The sequence below is a fragment of the Mobula hypostoma genome, chromosome 9, assembly GCF_963921235.1.
Source record: "Mobula hypostoma chromosome 9, sMobHyp1.1, whole genome shotgun sequence".
Classification (NCBI taxonomy): Eukaryota; Metazoa; Chordata; class Chondrichthyes; order Myliobatiformes; family Myliobatidae; genus Mobula; species Mobula hypostoma.
This window is the reverse complement of record NC_086105.1, coordinates 119,224,732-119,244,147: the sequence shown is the minus strand read 5'-3', so window position 1 is coordinate 119,244,147 and position 19,416 is coordinate 119,224,732. Positions and strand designations below refer to the sequence as shown.

The window sequence follows — 19,416 nt, the reverse complement described above, 5'->3', positions numbered from 1 at the left end:
CCACCATAAGACTTTCTCTCTGAAAATTCAATGCTAAAATGGCCTCACTTGGCTTTTCTGACTGTAAAACATGTTCTATGCACAATTGTACATCAATGGGGATAAGGCAGGAATTGGATATTGATTGTGGATGATCAGCCATGATCACAGTGAATGGCGGTGCTGGCTCGAAGGGCCAAATGGCCTACTCCTGCACCTATTGTCTATTAATTCAAGAGAATGTAATAAACACAAAAAAATTGTCATTAAAAATTAAACTGTGGAAGCAAAAGTGGGAAACGCAAGTCCGTAAAAGCTTATTTTATGGGTTAAAATGATGCAAATAAATTATTCTTGATAAAAAGATAAGATCTGCGTGCGGATTAAACTTCTAGGTAGAGTCGTGGTATGATTTAAGAAATAATTAGAAGCTACATCAAGCAGATGCCAGAGATCTCATGGAGTGTTTGAATTAAGACAGGTTAAACAGTCTTCCTCATTCACATTTTTCATTTGATTCTCAGAAAGCATAGCTTTCCTCCAGTGTGGTTTGCACCAAGTGTTGATGTAATTAAATTTTGTGTTGCCGTCTTACCTTTTGCTAAAGCTTTCACGATCTTTGACAATTTAGAATGACTAGAAATAAAAAATCTAACATAAAGCAAATTTACATGGATATAATCATGTTGCCAATGGCACTGGAACAAGAGAACTGGTTTGAAAAGATGCTTAGGGAGCTTTTAGGGTGTTTGCTCCCACTGAAAATTTGTGCTTGTAACCATAGCAACATGGCAACAATCCTCATGTAATATATTGTATTTGGGTCAAATGGAAAACAATAAATTTACTATTTCAAGCTCATCTTTGAACCACAGATATTAACAGAAAGGGTAATGTGATGGAAAAAAAACTCTGCTCACAGGGGGTTAGTTGGTCACTGGAATGCTTTAAGCTGTTTGTTTTATTTAGAAGAATGCTGGTTCAGTTTCCAGGTCTCATTATCTGAGCAGACTAAAGGAAATGGGAAGGAATTAGTCCATGAACTAAATGGATTTACAATACTGCCTATGGGCTAGGAACAGCTGGAGCACCTACTCACTGGCCAACTGGCCAAGCACTCCAAAGTTCACCATCCACTGCACTTCTACCCACCGTGACCTCTGATCCATCAACACAGTCACCTTTGAATTTCTCCACAGCCTCCATGAGCTTCTTTCCCACAGCCCAGTCACATCCCCACTTACTAGACATCTCTCTACCCTACACATACCTCACCCTCTCCTCCCTCCAATGATAAGCTTCCCCCCCTTAAACTCCAGGAAACACTGCCTTCTAATAGTTCCTTTACTTTTAGCTCCCTCAGAAAATCTGGTTCAATACATAACAAACAACTCAGAATTGCCTTTTCCCTAGTGGGCTTGACCAGAAGTTGGTGTAAATAGTTATCTTGTAAGCATTCTACAAATTTCTCCTCTTGGGATCCAACACCAACCTGATTTTCCCAATCTACCTGCATATTGAAATCCCTCATCATCATTGTAACATTGCCTTTTCTATTTGCCTTTTATATTCCCCATTGTAATTTATATTCCGCATCCTGTCTGCAATTCAGAGGCCTGTATATAATACTATCAGGGCCTTGCAGTTTCTTAACTCTACCCACAAGGATTCTACATCTTCTGATCCTAAGTTACTTCTTTCTAAGGATAGTTTTCAGTTTTTAGCAACAGAGCCAACCCATCCCCTCTGCCTATCTGTATGTTCTTTTGGTAAGATGCATATCCTTGAATGTTAAGCTCTCAGCCGTGATCTTCTTTCCGCCCCAACTCATTCATGCCCTCTATGCCAATTTCTAACTGCATTACAAAACCATCTACCTCATTACATATAGTGTGTGAGTTCAAATATTATATCTTCATTCTTATATTTAAAACCCTTTTCAATTTTGACTCCATGTTATCTGAAGTTAAATTCTTCAGTCCTGATGGAGGGTCTCAGCCCAAAACATCGACCGTATTCCCTCCATAGATGCTGCCTAACTTGCTGAGTTCCTCCAGCCTTTTGTGTGTGTTGAAGTTAAATTCTTATCCCTTTCTAAAATTTTGTCTTTTTTTTTATTCTGGAGACTCCGTAATCTCTTTTCCCCTTTTACATATTTTTCCATGCTGTTGACCCATCCCCCCCAACTATTTCTACTATTTAGTTTAATCCCCTATCCACAGCTCGAGTTAAACGATTCGCCAGGACCCTGGTTCCAGCCTGGTTTAAGTGGAACCCTTCGCATCAGAATAGCTTCCTCCTTCCACAATGCAGGTGCCGATGTAACACAAGTTCAAGCCAACTTCTCCCGCACCAGTCTCTGAGCCACACATTTCGTTCTCTGATCTTAGTAGCCCTGTGACAACTTGCACATAGCTCAGGTAAAAATCCAGCGATTATTACTATTTTGTTTCTGCATTTCAATTTAGTCCTTAACCTTTCAAATTCCTTCAGCAGAACCTATTTCCTTGATTTTCCGACGTCATTGGTACTTACATGGACCACAACAACTTTCCTCTCCCAACTCCAAATTCCTGTGCAGGTTAGATGAGATGTCATGAGCCGGGCAATAAGCGGACTATGCAGCCTTTGGGACTCTTGATCCTTATGACAGAGAATTGTGTCTATTTCCCTGACTATTCTATCCCCAGTTATACGTAGATTTCTCTTCTCTTGAATGGCTCCCTGAACCACAGTGCCACAGTTTGGCTGCTAATCCTTCCTACAGCCTCACAGGAAGCAACAATCTCACACTTATTGGGCAAGCTCAAAGGCTAGGCTTCTCCGGCATTACTTCCTGGAATCTGCTTCCTACCTCACTCGTAGTCACATGCTGTTGCCGTTGACCACAAATTGAATTTGAAGTAGTTAATCTATTGATTGAGACTGCCACCTGTAGCACAGTGTCCAGGTAAGCCTCCTCCCCTGATGCAGCGTAGTTTTTGAAGCTCAGATTCAAGGTCATCAACTTTAACCCTAAGAGACTTGAGCAGCCAACACTTACTCTTTGATGAGTAATGTAAATTTTATACCAATTGCTAAAAGTGTTTTAAAGTTTGCATTTTGCAGAAGGAACGTACGTTGATGTTATTGATAGCAGTGTTGAGGTTAGCCAAAAAATGAACAGTTTTTATTTGTTTCTTGAACTCTGTTCAAACTCCTGGAGAACCAGATGCTTGCAGTCATCAAAAGGAATACATACTTGATTTGTGTAAGTGATGCTACAGTGTTCACTCTTTGGCAGACTTTGAATATTGGCAAGAGTTGCAAAAACAATTAAACTTAATTTGTGTGACACTATGATCATGTTTCACCACGTTGGGCAAGGTGCATCGCAGTAGGAATTTAGAAGGTTTACATGCTCTATCAGCTTTCATGCTGAGCCAAGTCCAGAATGCATTCAACTGGAAATCTCTTCTTGCTTTTCTAATTACCTGGTACTTGTTTTGATTCTACACTTACCCGCCATAGGCTGGTATGGGAGGGGGTGGCGCAGCCGCACGAAACGTGTTATAGACTGTACGTCCTCGACCCCTCAGGTGTGCTCCTCGGTAGGCTGCTGCTGCTGTGGCGGCTGGGTAAGGGAAGCCAGGAACTAGACAAAAAAAAACAGAACAGTTAAAGCTTTACTAGCAATTAATCAGCATGAGAGTCTTTCCATTTAAACCTCTTCTCTTGACAATCCCTGCATTCACTTTGGGAGAAAAGCAACCTGTTGAGAGTGCAGGAAACATTCTAGGTTAAAAAGGATTTTAAAAAGCCAAGGCAAATCACAGACAATTTCACTTAAGTTACTGCAGAGTTTCCAGTTGGTCCCTGCAAGATTTCACAGCATCCTTAATATGAAAGTGATGAGATGTAGATCAGATGAATATCATTAAAATGCATGTTAAGGAATTCGAACAAGTGTTTTATTATATAAACAGTGTGATACATATGTACTCTGTGTACATAATACCTTAATTTACCACAGGCCTTATTTTTGCAAAGCTTAAAAGGCATTTTATACAGAAAATGTTGGTAATCAGCTTCTATTAAATAGATATGGATAATGTAATGTCACTCAGCAGTGAGGCTTGATGGAGTAAGACGGAATGTGAATCTTCATTCTGATAAGTCATAAAACTTTCGGATAATGGTAACAATCTTGGAATTGCAATATTTCTGCAGGAGGTATGTGATCATTAACATCATAAAAGCACAGAACCTGTTGTACTAGAAACTGAGGATAACAGTGATCATTTTTATTGCTGGGTAAACTGACAGCAATGCCAACTTCTGGCATACATAATGCAATGTAGAAATTTGGAAGTTGCAGTTAATGATACCTTCTTCCTAAAGTATACTCTAATACAGTCTTTGGTTGTGACAGGAATTTAAAATTAGTAGCCTGTAAATCATGCTCTGTAAACAGATAAATTGTTAAGCCTTGTGCAAACTTACATTTATAACAATACAGTAACAAATAATTACCACTGAACAACTTCTCTGCCTTGAAAAATAACTTTGCATGTGGAAGTCAACAGAAATATGAGGGGCGATTGATAAGCTCATGGCCTAAGGTAGAAGGAGTCAATTTTAGAAAACCTAGCACATTTATTTTTCCTACATTTACACACTTAGTCCAGTGGTCGTGGAGCGTACGGATTCCTTCTTTGTAGAAGTCGCTGTCTTGGACCTCAAGAAAGTTGTCCACAGCAGGGGTGATTGATAAGTTCGTGGCCTAAGGTAGGCGGAGATGAGTTATTAACTTCAAACCTTCTGCATTTTCACTCAAAGAGTTGAACTGCACATGCATGTAACGAGAGCTGTATAACTCATTTCCTTCTACCTTAAGACACAAACTTATCAATCACCCCTGCTGTGGACCACCTCTATAAAGAAGGGATCTGTATGTTCCACGACCGCTGGGCTAAGTGTGTACATTTAGGAGGGGACTATGTTGAAAAATAAACGTGCTAGGTTTTCTAAAATTGACTCCTTCTACCTTAGGCCACAAACTTATCAATCACCCCTTGTATAAGTAGATAATGTCTCAATGCAAGCTCATGTAGAGGAATGAGCATAGTATTACTCCTCTTACTTAATGAAGAATGTATATGCATTGGAACTTCAGAAAAGCTTTTTGGACAAACATGTGGAATGTGAGGATTGTCTTTTGAGAAGAATTTGGACAGATTAAACTTTTGTCTTCTGGGTCTGAATAAAGTGAGGGTTGACTTGACTGAAGCATATGCAATTTCAGAAGCTGAATGTAGAGTGGATGCTTCCTTTTGTGGGAAAATCGCAAACCAAGCTGATACCTTTTCAAAATGAGGTTTGTGAGAGGGAGTTGTGAGTCTTTGGAAGCAGAGTCAGGATATTTTTGAGGCAGTGTTGTAGAACAAGGATATCAGGGGCAGACAGGACTGCAGAGTTCAGGAGATGAGGGTACAATCAGATCAGCCATAATCTCACTGAAAGGCTGAGCACATACAAGAGATTCAGTGGCCTCTCCACTTGATTCTAATACTCATGACTGGAAAATCTACGTCCTTCAAAAGAAAATTAATATAATAAATTGAGAATAATTTAGATGTAGTTGAAAATTCCTGATTTTAACATATAGTTTTGAAGCCTCCTTGAGAATTTGTCACTCTGATTTGTTGATAAGCCTCTCTCTTGCTTGGCTACATTGTCAAATCTACTAAAGGAGGACAGGGAATTATGAAGGCTTTTTCTTTACTGCTTGTAGGAAATGCCAGGTACTGTCATTTGACAAATCATGTAAACTTTCCACATGACAATGTGAGTAACTCTGATTGTTTCTTCTGTGCAATGAATTGTGTGAATCATCCTTGTGAAAAAAAGTCATTCACTGAGGATAATTTATTTTGGTACTGAAATCTTTGTAATCAGTAAATGGATGTCTCTGAAAAAGGACTGTACTGGCAGGTCCACCTGTACACATCCACATAATTTCTTCACACGTTTATTATGGGGCCAGAGATGGCATATCTCCAATGCTGCATCAAAAATTAATTTTCATATTGGCTTCTTTCAAATGACCTACATCTTGTAATTAGATACCTTATTTAAAATAATTGCATTATATCAGTAGCTGAGCAAACATTTTAATAACTTCAGATTATATTTCAAAAAATATAGTGAGAAGCTATCATTACTGCATTTTTTAATGTTCGATTCATGAATTATTTTATTTAAGCCTTTGAGAAATATTGAGATCATGTATTTCGTGCATCAAATGTATTCCCATTGTATTGATTAATTGATAGTTTCATCTTCAAGGCTGCACATTTTTCTTATTAAGGTGAGTTCCTAGTGATATAATTATAAGTCTCCAAAAAAGATAAATTCTTTGTAGGAGGATATTTGGAATCTTTAATTCTACTGCTAATCTTACTTGAAAACTTTGATATCATTATTCTCTTACAGACGGTTGTAAAATATATTGCTGTAATAATATTAGCCCAGAGGTTTGGTCCAGTGTACTACATTGATAAAAGTCTAATAGGAATCAGATATAAATCCCAAACTGCGAGGTGACTGCAACATTAGGTAATGGTTAGTCTTGAGCCAAGTAACAACATATCAGTTCGCAGATCTCATGGGGTGGAGTAGGATCATGGAGAATTTGATGCAACTATTGCAAACAGAAGTGTAATTAAAATATAAGCAAATTATTTCTCCACATGCACAGAAGTTATTAACTTCAACAAAAAAAATCTTATTCTGCACATCTGAAAACTGATATTTATAATGTTACTGAAAGATTTTCAATCAGAAATTTTTGAAAATACTTGAATGCTAGATTCCAGTGCATTTCAATAAGGTATTATTATCAATCCATCCAATGAAATATCAATAATAAAATTCAAAAAAATGAAATATATTCAGCATCATCAATGACAACCTTTTATCAGGTGTTTCAAACATGCATCACTCAGATGAAAGGTCATCAACCTGAACTATGAACTCTGTTGACACAAGACACAGCAGATGCTGAGACTTGAAGCAACAAACAATCTGCTGGAAGAATTCACTGCCTAAAGCATCATCTAAGGAAGGAAAGGAATTGAGTTGAAACCCTGCATCAGGGCTCTGCTTCTCTGACCCTGTGTAACACAAAGATGTCAATTTTTGTCTTTTATATCAGGATGGATATTTGATGGGGCAGACCACTTATCCTTCAATTAATTTCTTTGAAGAAAACATAACCTGCAACATATTATGAGGGCAACTGTCTAGAAACAGTGTTATTCTCTATCAGTTATAAATTCATCCGACATTTCTTATTGGAGAAGTTTCTGTTTGAATGTTAGCTACCTAGTATATTTCCATCCTTTTCATATGAACATAGCCACTTTTAAACTTAATGAATTTCACAGGCAGAGGCTGATGCTGTTGATAGCATGCTTAACACTACCAATCAGGTCTGAATTTCTAGGTGCATAACTCAAACAGCATGCATGATTTATTTAATGTACAAAATTCAATATACTATTTTCTTTCAATTTTCAGAATAAATGGAGAAAATGGAAGATGTAAAGACACTTTTGAGTATAGAGAAACTCTACCGTATATAAAAAGAGTTCATGGTTAATGTTTTTGACTGAATAATTTAACAAAGTATGCCAAATATTTGTAAGATTAGTTGTATAGGAGGGAAGCCTTGCCCTTTTCACGTTCTTTACTGGTTTCAACTGCACTCCTATCTTCTGTCAGATCAGATGGAAATTATATCTTGTGGTAACTTTTCATTTTTAAAAAATGGCCCACTTGTTTGGACTTCTGTTTGAACACTTGCACATTGTGCATCTGTCATCTTCTACAGATTGAAAAAAACTATTTTATCATTAAGGAAGGTTAAAGGACATATTTTTATGTTTTGCTTGCTCATATTTTTCAGGTATTTTAAATATCAAAACAATATTTAGCATCAAGATGCACATTTCTTCACAATATTGATTATAAACAGAGTGTTATTAAGCAAAAATTGAGAAAATATGTCACAAATACTGCTGAGCCAAAGGAGGTTAAAGTGGCTAATTGTTTAACCTCAGTTTTGTATTGTTGGAAACAAATGTAAAGAGCTAACGGACATCACCGTTAAAACACTATGACAGAAACAGCATTTGTTCAGAGTAGTTTGACTCAATGAACCATGCAAGATGCAATTTCTCTTACAGCAATCTCGTCAGTTGTCTGCAATGTTTATTTTAAATTCATCTAACCGTTTACAGCAAAGCAAAATGTTCATTTTGCCAAAGGTCAGATTTTCATTCAAAAATGTTCCACGGCTGTTCATAGAATCATAGAATCCCACAGCAAAGAAACTGACATTTCTGGCCCAACTTGTGCATGCTGACTGTGATACCTATCCATGCTAATCCTATCTTCCTTCATTAGGACCATATCTCTCCATGTTTTTTCTAAGTGCTTGTCCAAATGTCTTTTAAATATTGCAGTTGTATCCATCACTGGCATCTCAGCTCAAACAACTATTACCCTCTGTGTAAAAAACCTACCCCTGAAAATGGCAATATATGTTTGATGTAATTAATATAATTAAGAAGGAAGCAGTCATTGATGGGTCTGCCTCAACTCCACTTCAGCTTCAAGGGGCAAGCCTGCCTTGGAGAGTTTGCTTAGAATACCAGCTACCACTGAGATTGTTAAGGATGCGAGAGAGAAGACCTGATTAGCTGCAATTCTCCTTAATGGATGACTGACCAAAGTTCCCTGCTGCAGAATTATTTTGGGTATCAGCCATTATTTTGGGTACATTCATGGTTTGATATTCAGAGCCAAGAACAAGTTAAATTATGCAGTTCTGAAGACCAGAGAAAACTGCAGGTAACTTTGTACATTTCTGAAGATGAAAGATAGGTTGATCAAGTTAATAATGCACATGGGCTCCTGGCTTTATAATTGGAGCTGAAAAGCCAGAAGTTCTGCTGAATCTTAATAGCAAGCTTATTCAGTCTTGGTAGAATACAGTCTCCCATTCAGAGCACTAGACTTCAGGGATGTAGTATCCACTATGTACATAAATGGAGTGCTTTACTAGAAAGTTCTGGTAATAAGAAACTGCTGTGAGGAAGAAAACTTCTAATAGTCACTGGGCAATAAGCACAACTTTACTTTTGACCAACTAAATCCACACTAGTCATCAACAATGCATTCACACTGATCTTACACTAACCTAGTTTTTATTCTCCCCATTTTCTCATCAGCTTCGCTTCACTTGCCCCCAAGATTCTACCACTCTCTTATACATTAGGATCAATTAAACTAACAAAGCGCACACCTTTTGGATGTGGGAGCACCTGAAAGAAACTTGCATGGTCTCAAGTAGTTTACTTTCAGGTTCTCCTACATCCAGAAAGTGTGTAGCCTCCACACCAATAGCATGCTAGGTGTGGATTGAATGTGGGTCTCTGGTGCTGGTTGGGAGTGACTTCACTAGTTGCACCATCATGAATAGATCAAGGTGATGGTGTTGTCTCTTAAGAGCAGAGACTTTGTAGAGATGCCTCAACTTACAAAAGATGTAGGTATAACCATTTATACTTCCTGTATGACAAGTAAGAAAAAGAGGCATATTTAATTTGATCGGCAAATGAATCAGAGGCAACATGAGCTAAAAACCTACTTTATATTGTGGTGTCTAGTATTTGTAGAGTTTGTTGCTACTTTTTTTGAAGAATATAGGTTATGGAGTAACTTTAAAGAGAATTGTATAAATAACAGAATACAATTTACAAGCAGAGGGAGGCGAACTGGAGACTTATTTTTTTAATGCAAACAACAGGAATTCTGCAGATGCTGGAAATTCAAGCAACACACATCAAAGTTGCTGGTGAACGCAGCAGGCCAAGCAGCATCTATAGGAAGAGGCGCAGTCGACGTTTCAGGCCGAGACCCTTCGTCAGGACTAACTGAAGGAAGAGTGAGTAAGGGATTTGAAAGCTGGAGGGGGAGGGGGAGATGCAAAATGATAGGAGAAGACAGGAGGGGGAGGGATAGAGCCGAGAGCTGGACAGGTGATAGGCAAAAGGGGATACGAGAGGATCATGGGACAGGAGGTCCGGGAAGAAAGACGGGGGGGGGGGTGACCCAGAGGATGGGCAAGAGGTATATTCAGAGGGACAGAGGGAGAAAAAGGAGAGTGAGAGAAAGAATGTGTGCATAAAAATGAGTAACAGATGGGGTACGAGGGGGAGGTGGGGCCTAGCGGAAGGTTGGAGGAACAACACCTTATATTCCGTCTGGGTAGCCTCCAACCTGATGGCATGAACATTGACTTCTCTAACTTCCGCTAGGCCCCACCTCCCCCTCGTACCCCATCTGTTACTCATTTTTATGCACACATTCTTTCTCTCACTCTCCTTTTTCTCCCTCTGTCCCTCTGAATATACCTCTTGCCCATCCTCTGGGTCACCCCCCCCCGTCTTTCTTCCCGGACCTCCTGTCCCATGATCCTCTCGTATTCCCTTTTGCCTATCACCTGTCCAGCTCTCGGCTCTATCCCTCCCCCTCCTGTCTTCTCCTATCATTTTGCATCTTCCCCTCCCCCTCCAGCTTTCAAATCCCTTACTCACTCTTCCTTCAGTTAGTCCTGACGAAGGGTCTCGGCCTGAAACGTCGACTGCGCCTCTTCCTATAGATGCTGCTTGGCCTGCTGCGTTCACCAGCAACTTTGATGTGTGTTACTTGTTTTTTTAAAACCAACTCAAACTTCATGTACATCACCTCTCCCTCTGCTCTGGCTTATTCTCTGATTCTTTGAAGAGCAGAACTATGGGATTTGTTGGACAGGTTGAAGCTGTGCTAAATAAACTCAGAGCTTTAGTTCCCAAAATCATTGTTGGAAGTTGTATTGTTACAAAACTCGAATTGCCCTCCAACATCACACATTTGTGTGTTCAGAGAGAAAGAACAAAGGGCAGGTCACAAATTTGTTTGAGGATGGTGTTTTTGTCATTTAAGTATAATAAAGAATGGTGAAGTCTAAGGGAAATGATATGGGAGAGCTTAAGGTGCTTAACTGGTAGTTTGCAAGATAAACTAAATTGTGCTTCAGAAATCATTTCAAATACAGATGTAACACCGTAACAACAGATATTGTTTATATTTACCTATTGCAAAAATGGCTATTTCTTACCTTCTACCACTGCACTACTACAATCAAATATGATGAAGCTGCACAGAAAAATGATACAATTGTTCGAAATATTCCCTCTGCTGCTCGCAATCTGGTAATCTGGATGGCTATGAAATAGGATGATGCATTATCAAACAACATTTTTCCCCCAAATGCTGCTTACTGTGAGCTTTTAAATGTTTCCTATACTCTATTTCACACTTGTATGACAAACTACCGAGATTTAGTTATGTTTTAGATATGGAAACAGAGAAGAATCCCGTTCTGTTGTGTAAGGCATTAAGACCATAAGACATAAGAGCAGAGCTAGGCCAATTGGGTCATTGAGTCTGCCCCAACATTTGAATATGGCTGACTTATTTTCACTCTCAATCCTGTTTTCCTCACCGCAAACTGTAACTTCTGAGATCCTTACTAATCAGGAACCTATCAACCTCTGCTTTAAATATATCTAGTGACTTGATCTCCACAGCCATCTGCAGCAATGAATTCCACAGATTCACCACCTCATCTCTGTTCTAAAGGGACTCACTTCTATTCTGAAGATGTGCCCTCTGGTCTGAGACTCTGCCATTATCAGAAACATCCTTTCCACATCCACTCTATCTCTGTTTTTCAATATTCAGTCAATTTCAATTGGATCCACCCTCATTCTCCTAAACTCCAGCAAGGACAGGCCCAAAGCCATCGAATGCTTCTCATATGTTAAGCCCTTCATTCCAGAGATAATTCACGTGAACTACTCTGGATCCTTTCCAATGTCAGTACAACCTTCCTTGGATATAAGGCTCAAAACTGCTCATGAGACTTCAAATGTGATCTGACCAACATTTTATAAAGCCTTAGCTTTATACCTTTGTTTTTATTTTCTAGATCTCACAAAATGAATGCTAAAATTGCATGTGCCTTCCTTATTACTGATGCAACCTGCAAGTTAACCTTTAGGAAATCTTGCACTAGGAACCCCAAGTCCATTTGTACTGCCAATTTCTAAAATCACTTTTATTTAGAAAATAGTCCAATGCACCAACTGTTTTTGATTAGGATCTGCTGGAAATACTCAACAGTTCAGATGACATCTGTGAAAAGAGAAACAGAATTGACATTTCAGGATGATGGCCCCTTGTTAAAGTTGGGAATATTCTCTTTTATCTATCCCATTCTGTTCATAATTAAAAACTAACTTGTTTTGCTTCCTTTCCCACTTTTAACAAGGAATCTTGAATTTCAAACTAAAATTTTCTTTCTCTTTCCACTGATGCTTCCTGACTTGCTGAGTGGTCCCAGCATTTTCTGCTTTTATTTGAGATTTCCAATAATTACAGCCTTTTTTATTGTCAGAGATCATTGTTTGGACAATGCTCTAAAAAACCTTGGCAAATTGCAGCAGTACATCTTGTAACGGGCATCCTGGAGTGAAGGAAATCAAAAGTAGTAACTATCTGATCAATATTTTTCTTATGACTCCTAGCCTTAACGTAACTGATTGCTTGGACAATCTTGCCAACTGATTATTAATGTTTTGTTTGGTTGCTTTTGTTGTGTTGTCGCTGCTTGTGTTGTTTTACTGAACATAGTGGGCATGTTCTGTTGGCACCTAAGTGTTTGGTGATTTGCGGCCTGTCCCCAACATATCCTTGGGTTGTGTTGATTGTTAATGCAAAGAACATGGTTTACTGTATATTTTGATGTACATCTGGATCTGAATCTAATGTAAAAGTAGTGCGACGCATGCTATACGTTATTTAAATATTAATAAGATGATAACAAAATTCCGTGCAAAGGTAATTAGAGGACATAGCCTATATCATGTTTTTTTCAAGTATAACTCTACCATTATGTCTTTCAGCTGAAATTCATCAACTTACGTGGGACTAATCCAAGACCAAAATGGAAAATGATTTTTCACAACACCAAGTTCAGAAACAGTTACTATACCCCTTAACCATCAGGCTCTTGAACCAAAGGGAATAACTTCACTCAACTTCAATGGCACCATCATTAAAATGTTCCCACAACCAATGGACTCACTTTCAAGGACTCTTCATCTCATGTTCCTGATATTTATTGCTTATTTATTTATTATTATTACTTCTTTCTCTTTGTTTTTCCACAGTTTGTTGTCTTTTGTACTCTGGTTGAATGCCCAAGTTGATTCTGTTATGATTATTAATTCTATAGACTTACTGAGTATGCCAACAAGAAAACAAATCTCAGTGTTGTATATGATGATATACATGTACTTGGATTGTAAATTTACTTTGAACCTTAATGTACTAAACAATATTGTTGTTATTTCCATTACTGCATTTTATTCAAATATGATTTAAAATAATCTTACACAGAGCAATTTCTTAGATCCGAAACCACTGTAGGCCCTCAGGAATAATTTTGCTGATAATGTCTTTTACACTCATGAAGGTTTTAGGCAGGTATTGTTGCAATTATGCTGATCAATACTCATATAATTAACATCCACACAAAATGGCTCTCTCCAGTAAATGAAAGCAAGATTCACAATAACACGAGCAGTAAAACAACGTGGAGCCTACATTAAAGCATGCGACTTAATTATCAGCACAATTTATTTATTTGCAAGAAGAAAATAATTGAGATATTAGTTTTGATGTGTATTTTAATTAATATAGTTGTAATGTTTTTCCAACAAATCTAATGGTGAAATTCTAATGGAATTGATAATCATTAAAATAGCTATCATCAAAAGTAGAAGGCTAGATCTTGTAGTTGGCTGTATTATAAGCCAAAGTTATAATGATTCCAGCTCTTCTATTGACACCTAGCAGTTCCGCCTTTCAGTTAAAGACCTTGCAAGATTCTTTTTCATATACATGAAAGCTTGACGGTAATCCTGTTAGGATTTAGATACAAAGATACAACCTGCAGAAAACAGAATTACAGTGCCATGAAGGATGAAAGACTGAAGCTCAAGCAGTCATGCTCCTATGTGCATAGAGCCCTGTACAAATTTTTATGTGCACTGCAGTGCCAAAAGCATTTTTTTCACATTCTTCATGAAAGAGGACAATTATTTCATTTGAAGAAAATATTATTACCTGCAAGGACACAAATATTAAAAGCAAAATTAATTAATGATGGCAAATGTTGGGTGCTGATATTACTACTGGTTCATAGTTTGAAACCAATTACTTATACACTCATCTCTTTTCATTTCTCCTTGTTTGGAAAGGCTGGATTTATTTTCAAAACTGTCCTAGCACACCAATGCTTTAGCAAGCTCAATTCAGAAGCAAATGAAAGATTCAAGGAGAGGATTTGAGCCTTTGGTTAAGTCTAGGAATCAGACACAAAGAGAATTATTGCTTTCCATTTTTGGCATTGCTATATGAAGATTTACATGTAATATGGATAAATGTAAAAAGAACAAAATCTGATAACTTCAGATCTGTGTCAGCTTGTGGGAGGAGATGGAATTTCAAGCACTTCAGCAACCAAGAGCAGCATTATTATTTCCTGAGGAAAATATACTGCAAGTGGAAATCTGAACTTTAGAAGCCATGGCTTTCTAAGATGAAAGAAATTAGATCCCAATTTTAAGAATTTTTTTTTAACATAGAACATAGAATAGAACAGCACAGTACATTTTGGAAGTAGTATTTTCCTTTATTATTTCTGCATTCAATCTAGAAGATAGCAAGAGAAATAGTAGAAATATCAGGTGGTGTGGCTTTCTGGTATTGATTGATATTTTCCACCTCTCCTATTCCTTCCAGGGATGTCACTGCATGATCAGTACAAATTCTAGTTCCTACGCTGGATCTAACTTTCTGGGCATTCCCTCCCTGCTGAACTTCTTCTCCCTCAGTCACGACTATGCCCCAGGATGCTGGTTGATATGTGGTGGTGAGTTGTAATTATTTTGTCATTAACTTTTACCTCTATAGATATTTTGTATAATAATCACAGCTCCTTTCTCCTCTCTTTGCCTCTCATAATGTGTGTCAATGGCAGCAGTATATCATTCCCTTCTCAGACCTGGCCAGATATAATGGGACATGAGCTGGGAATACCAGATGAAGCTGGCTCACTGCCTAGCAGAAGAGGTGATATAAAAAAAACAGGCTGAATTCAAGTCCCAAGACATGTTCTAAAAGGAAATCCTCTCCAAGATCATGGAGGATTCATTTTGGGTACAAGAATCCATGGCCAATAAATTTCTAAGCAAAAAACATGGTAAGAGTGTTGACATCTCAGAGTAAACTAAGAGGGCTTGGAAATATTAATTCCGAACTACCAATGAGAAAAATATTGATAACTTTCCTGCAAGCGAGGTATTTTTTACTAACCAGATTGAAATGGTACATTTGCATCCCAGGTGATAACAATAATATTATTCACGATGGACGGAACAAGTTCAAATGAAAGGTCATCGTTGGAAATCTGCTTCTCTTTCTACTGATGCTGTCTAACCTTTTGATCATTTTCATTATTATCTGATTTTATTAATATTTGTAGGTTAGCTCATGGGTTTTTGCAGTTGTTCAAAGATAGAACAAAGGCAGATTTTTGATAAAATAACTCATGAAATTGCCATGAGCTCACAGATGGATAAATATGACACACGTTATGAACACGGCATTACATGATTTTCTTTTCTCATTCAAAAATCATGGATACTTAAAAAAAATGCTTCTAGAAAAGAGTGTCTCTGTCTATTTTCCATTTTCATCTTATCTCCTGTTAACCAGTCTGACAAAGCATTCCCATTCCAAAATGAATGTAACATACATCAAAGTTGCTGGTGAACGCAGCAGGCCAAGCAGCATCTATAGGAAGAGGCGCAGTCGACGTTTCAGGCCGAGACCCTTCGTCAGGACTAACTGAAGGAAGAGTGAGTAAGGGATTTGAAAGCTGGAGGGGGAGGGGGAGATGCTAAATGATAGGAGAAGACAGGAGGGGGAGGGATAGAGCCGAGAGCTGGACAGGTGATAGGCAAAAGGGGATACGAGAGGATCATGGGACAGGAGGCCTAGGGAGAAAGACGGGGGGGGGGGTGACCCAGAGGATAGGCAAGAGGTATATTCAGAGGGACAGAGGGAGAAAAAGGAGAGTGAGAGAAAGAATGTGTGCATAAAAATGAGTAATCGTCTGCACTAGATTTACTGCTGGCATTATGGCAGCGTGGTACCTTTGAACATTATCAACTGTTCAAGATAGGTAACACCGTAAATCTGGAACTTCTGCTATTCAGGGATTATGGTGAGAGTTTGGAGCTATCATTCAGATACAACACAGAAAGATTTGTGGGTTCTACAGAACCACAGAATCCTTCACTTTCTGATTGGTCCAATTCCAGAATCAAGGTCATAGGCAGAGGATTAATAGTTTGGAATTCATTGAGCAAGACTAATGTGACAGCACTAGTGGTGAGCACTGAACTGGACACATATTGTTCATGGGCTGTATCATAGACAATTGCCTGTAAGACATAAAACCCTGTAACAAATAGAATTTGAAGATTTTGTAAGATTGATCTTTTCTATTTTAAATAGCTTCTGGTTTGAATTGTACCAATTCCATTAAGAGAGACAGAAATCTTAAACTTGTGATTATTAATATCTTTATCATGACTCCTTTGATGCTGATTTATTGATTCTCTAACTAGGGTGCATTAACTTCAAATTCACAGCCAAATTTGCCAGAACAGTAGAGGCTCAATTACATTTTCTGCACTCTGTTGTGGTCTGCAGCAGCACGAACAAAGCCAGCATACTGCATATTGTTTGTTACAATCTGCCCTTGGCAAGCTGGTAATAATGTGTTTCCTCAAATGGCCGTGTGGTGAAGCTCTGAGAAGTAAGAACTTACAGGATTTTGATCTGTTAACAATGAAGTAATACTGTTATACATTCACAACTGGATGACATATAACCTGGAGAAGATGCTGTCCAAAACACCAGCTATCCTTATCCGTTGAATTTCAGAAGAGCAGAGCTTAACAGGTGACATTGAAGAAACATTAATGATTTGCTGCAATTAACTTATTTCCTGGATAACAGCGAACCTGGCATTTTGATGGAGTTTGACATTGATTGTCAGGAGCTGATGGTTACACTCCACCAAGATATAATCACTCTACGGAATTTTTTGTGATACGAATGTTCAAGACCAAACCTTGCCCAGGATTCATTATCGGAGGTGTTGTAAATGGAACAGAACACGATCCACTCATTAGGGACCATCCACTTTTTTGACCTTATAACGAAGGAAGTGACATTGGCATGACAGCTGCAATTGCTGGGACTAGGATAATCCTGATGCAATGTCATGGAGTTGAAGGCATTAGCCTCCAATAACATCTTCTTTGTGTGAAAGGTGACTCCTACAGTGAAGAGGATCCCACAAAATTGCCATTTACTTGGGCTTCTTGATGCTACGTGACCACATACTGGCTTAATGCCAAGGGTGGTATGCACTGGAATCCAGTTCTATACACTGATACACTATGTCAGCAGCTACTTCAAGCCAATGAAAGGAGGTGCACAAAATATAAAATAATAAAGATTAATCTGTCCAAGTTAGTTGCTTGACTTCTGGAGTATAATAATATAAGTAACAACTTATTTACAGAGTACTTTTCCGACAATGTAGTTCAAAATGCTTTACAGTGGGATAAAGTGTAAAAATGAAAATACAAGAAAAAAGATATTAGTTAAAAGCAAGGTTATATAAATAACTTTTGAGCTGGTGTTGAAAATGTCAACTAAGTCTGCAACTAAGCCTAGTCTGAAACTATAGCTTCAGGTATGGAATTCCACAGTTTATCCATGGGATGGGAGGTTGTCCTTGGCATAACATTCACCTGGTTGCTCACCAGCTGATTGATAAAGTGGAAGACCTGGGACTGCAATGTCTAATAAAGAAAGGAACATTTATATCCCACCTATCATTTCTTCTCAACAGCCAAGGAATTACTTTTCAAAGTGGTTGCACTGTTCTAATGTAGGAAGTACAGGAGTTACTTTATGTATAGCAAGCTAACAGAAATAGCAATGTGATAATGAATAATCTGACCAATGAACTCTTCTTGGGCTTCCAGCTGGGTACAGGTGTCAATTATAACCAACATTTTGATGACAAAGTCTGCCATTTTCATCAGGGATGATGCCTGGGTATGTCTAGATCGTTGGTATATATACCCCTGTAGTCCATCCTTCCTGAATGGTTAGTCCTCACCCAGTCCTTACTGTGTACTGCCTGTCTTCCTTATATTTCTATGGTTTCTGGAAGGATCGCCAGGATCCTGAAGAAATTCTGGATTAATACAAACCCATAAGGAAGCTCAAGTCACAGCTTATGTGGATCAAAAATGACCTGGGACTTAAGTCGGCTGGCTTTCACAAGGTACCCTGTGAATGCGGAGCGGTGTATATCGGCCGTTCGGGACACACAATGGAAACCCACGTCAAGGAGCACAGGAGGTGCATCCATTTGGGGTACCTGGTGAAATCTGTGCTAGCAGAACATTGCATTTGTGATAGCCATAGGATTGACTTTGACAGCACAAAACCACTGTGCCACACCAATGGCTTTTGGGACTCCCTGGTAAAAGAAGCCATTGAAATAAAACTAGAGGAAAAGAATTTTAACAAAGATGAAGGTATCACTTTAAGTAAGAAACGGAAACAAGATGGAAGAGTGGAAACTTGATTGGATAAAGACTAACCAATTAGGAGGGATGGACTGTGGGGTATAAATACCAACGGTCAAGACATACCCAGGTATCATCCCTGAAGAAGATGGCAGAGTTTGTCATCGAAATATCGGTTATAATCAATATTGGTACCAGGCTGGAAGCCCGAGAAGAGTTTATTCGTCATATGCACCAGAAATATTGAAAAAAAAGGAAAAATATCTCTATTTTTCCATTTCTGGGTTCTTTTGAAGACCCTGACCTGGAATTACATGCTGACTTTGGTTCTTTGCGGGAATGGGACCCGCTCTCAAGGTCTCATGACTGGCCGCTATTCGATATACCAGGGACGCTGCCCAGAAGACAAACACGCCTTCAGGGTTCCGGGATTTTGTGGCTCTGGAGGAGGTCAGTGCCTTCACAGGAAACCAGTGTGTCCTGGGAGTACCTGGAAGATTAAAAGCAGCGAGTGCTGCTGGCGATGTGCCCAGAGCCCCAAATTCTTCGAGCACGGAGCTCGGAAAAAGCGATGCAACAGACTTCTAACGTCACACATCAG

The 19,416-nt window shown here is 38.6% G+C and overlaps 1 protein-coding gene across 15 annotated transcripts in view; it reads right to left on the bottom strand.

Moving 5' to 3' along the window:
- The window catches only part of rbfox1 (RNA binding fox-1 homolog 1), a 1,583,823-nt gene that overhangs the window by 53,701 nt on the left and 1,510,706 nt on the right, over nucleotides 1–19,416 (bottom strand). For all 15 annotated transcript variants that reach the window (XM_063058997.1, XM_063058996.1, XM_063059001.1 and 12 more), the window contains one exon: nucleotides 3,481–3,613. In XM_063058997.1, coding sequence (XP_062915067.1) covers nucleotides 3,481–3,613 — 133 coding nt within the window. The remainder of the gene's footprint in view (nucleotides 1–3,480; nucleotides 3,614–19,416) is intronic.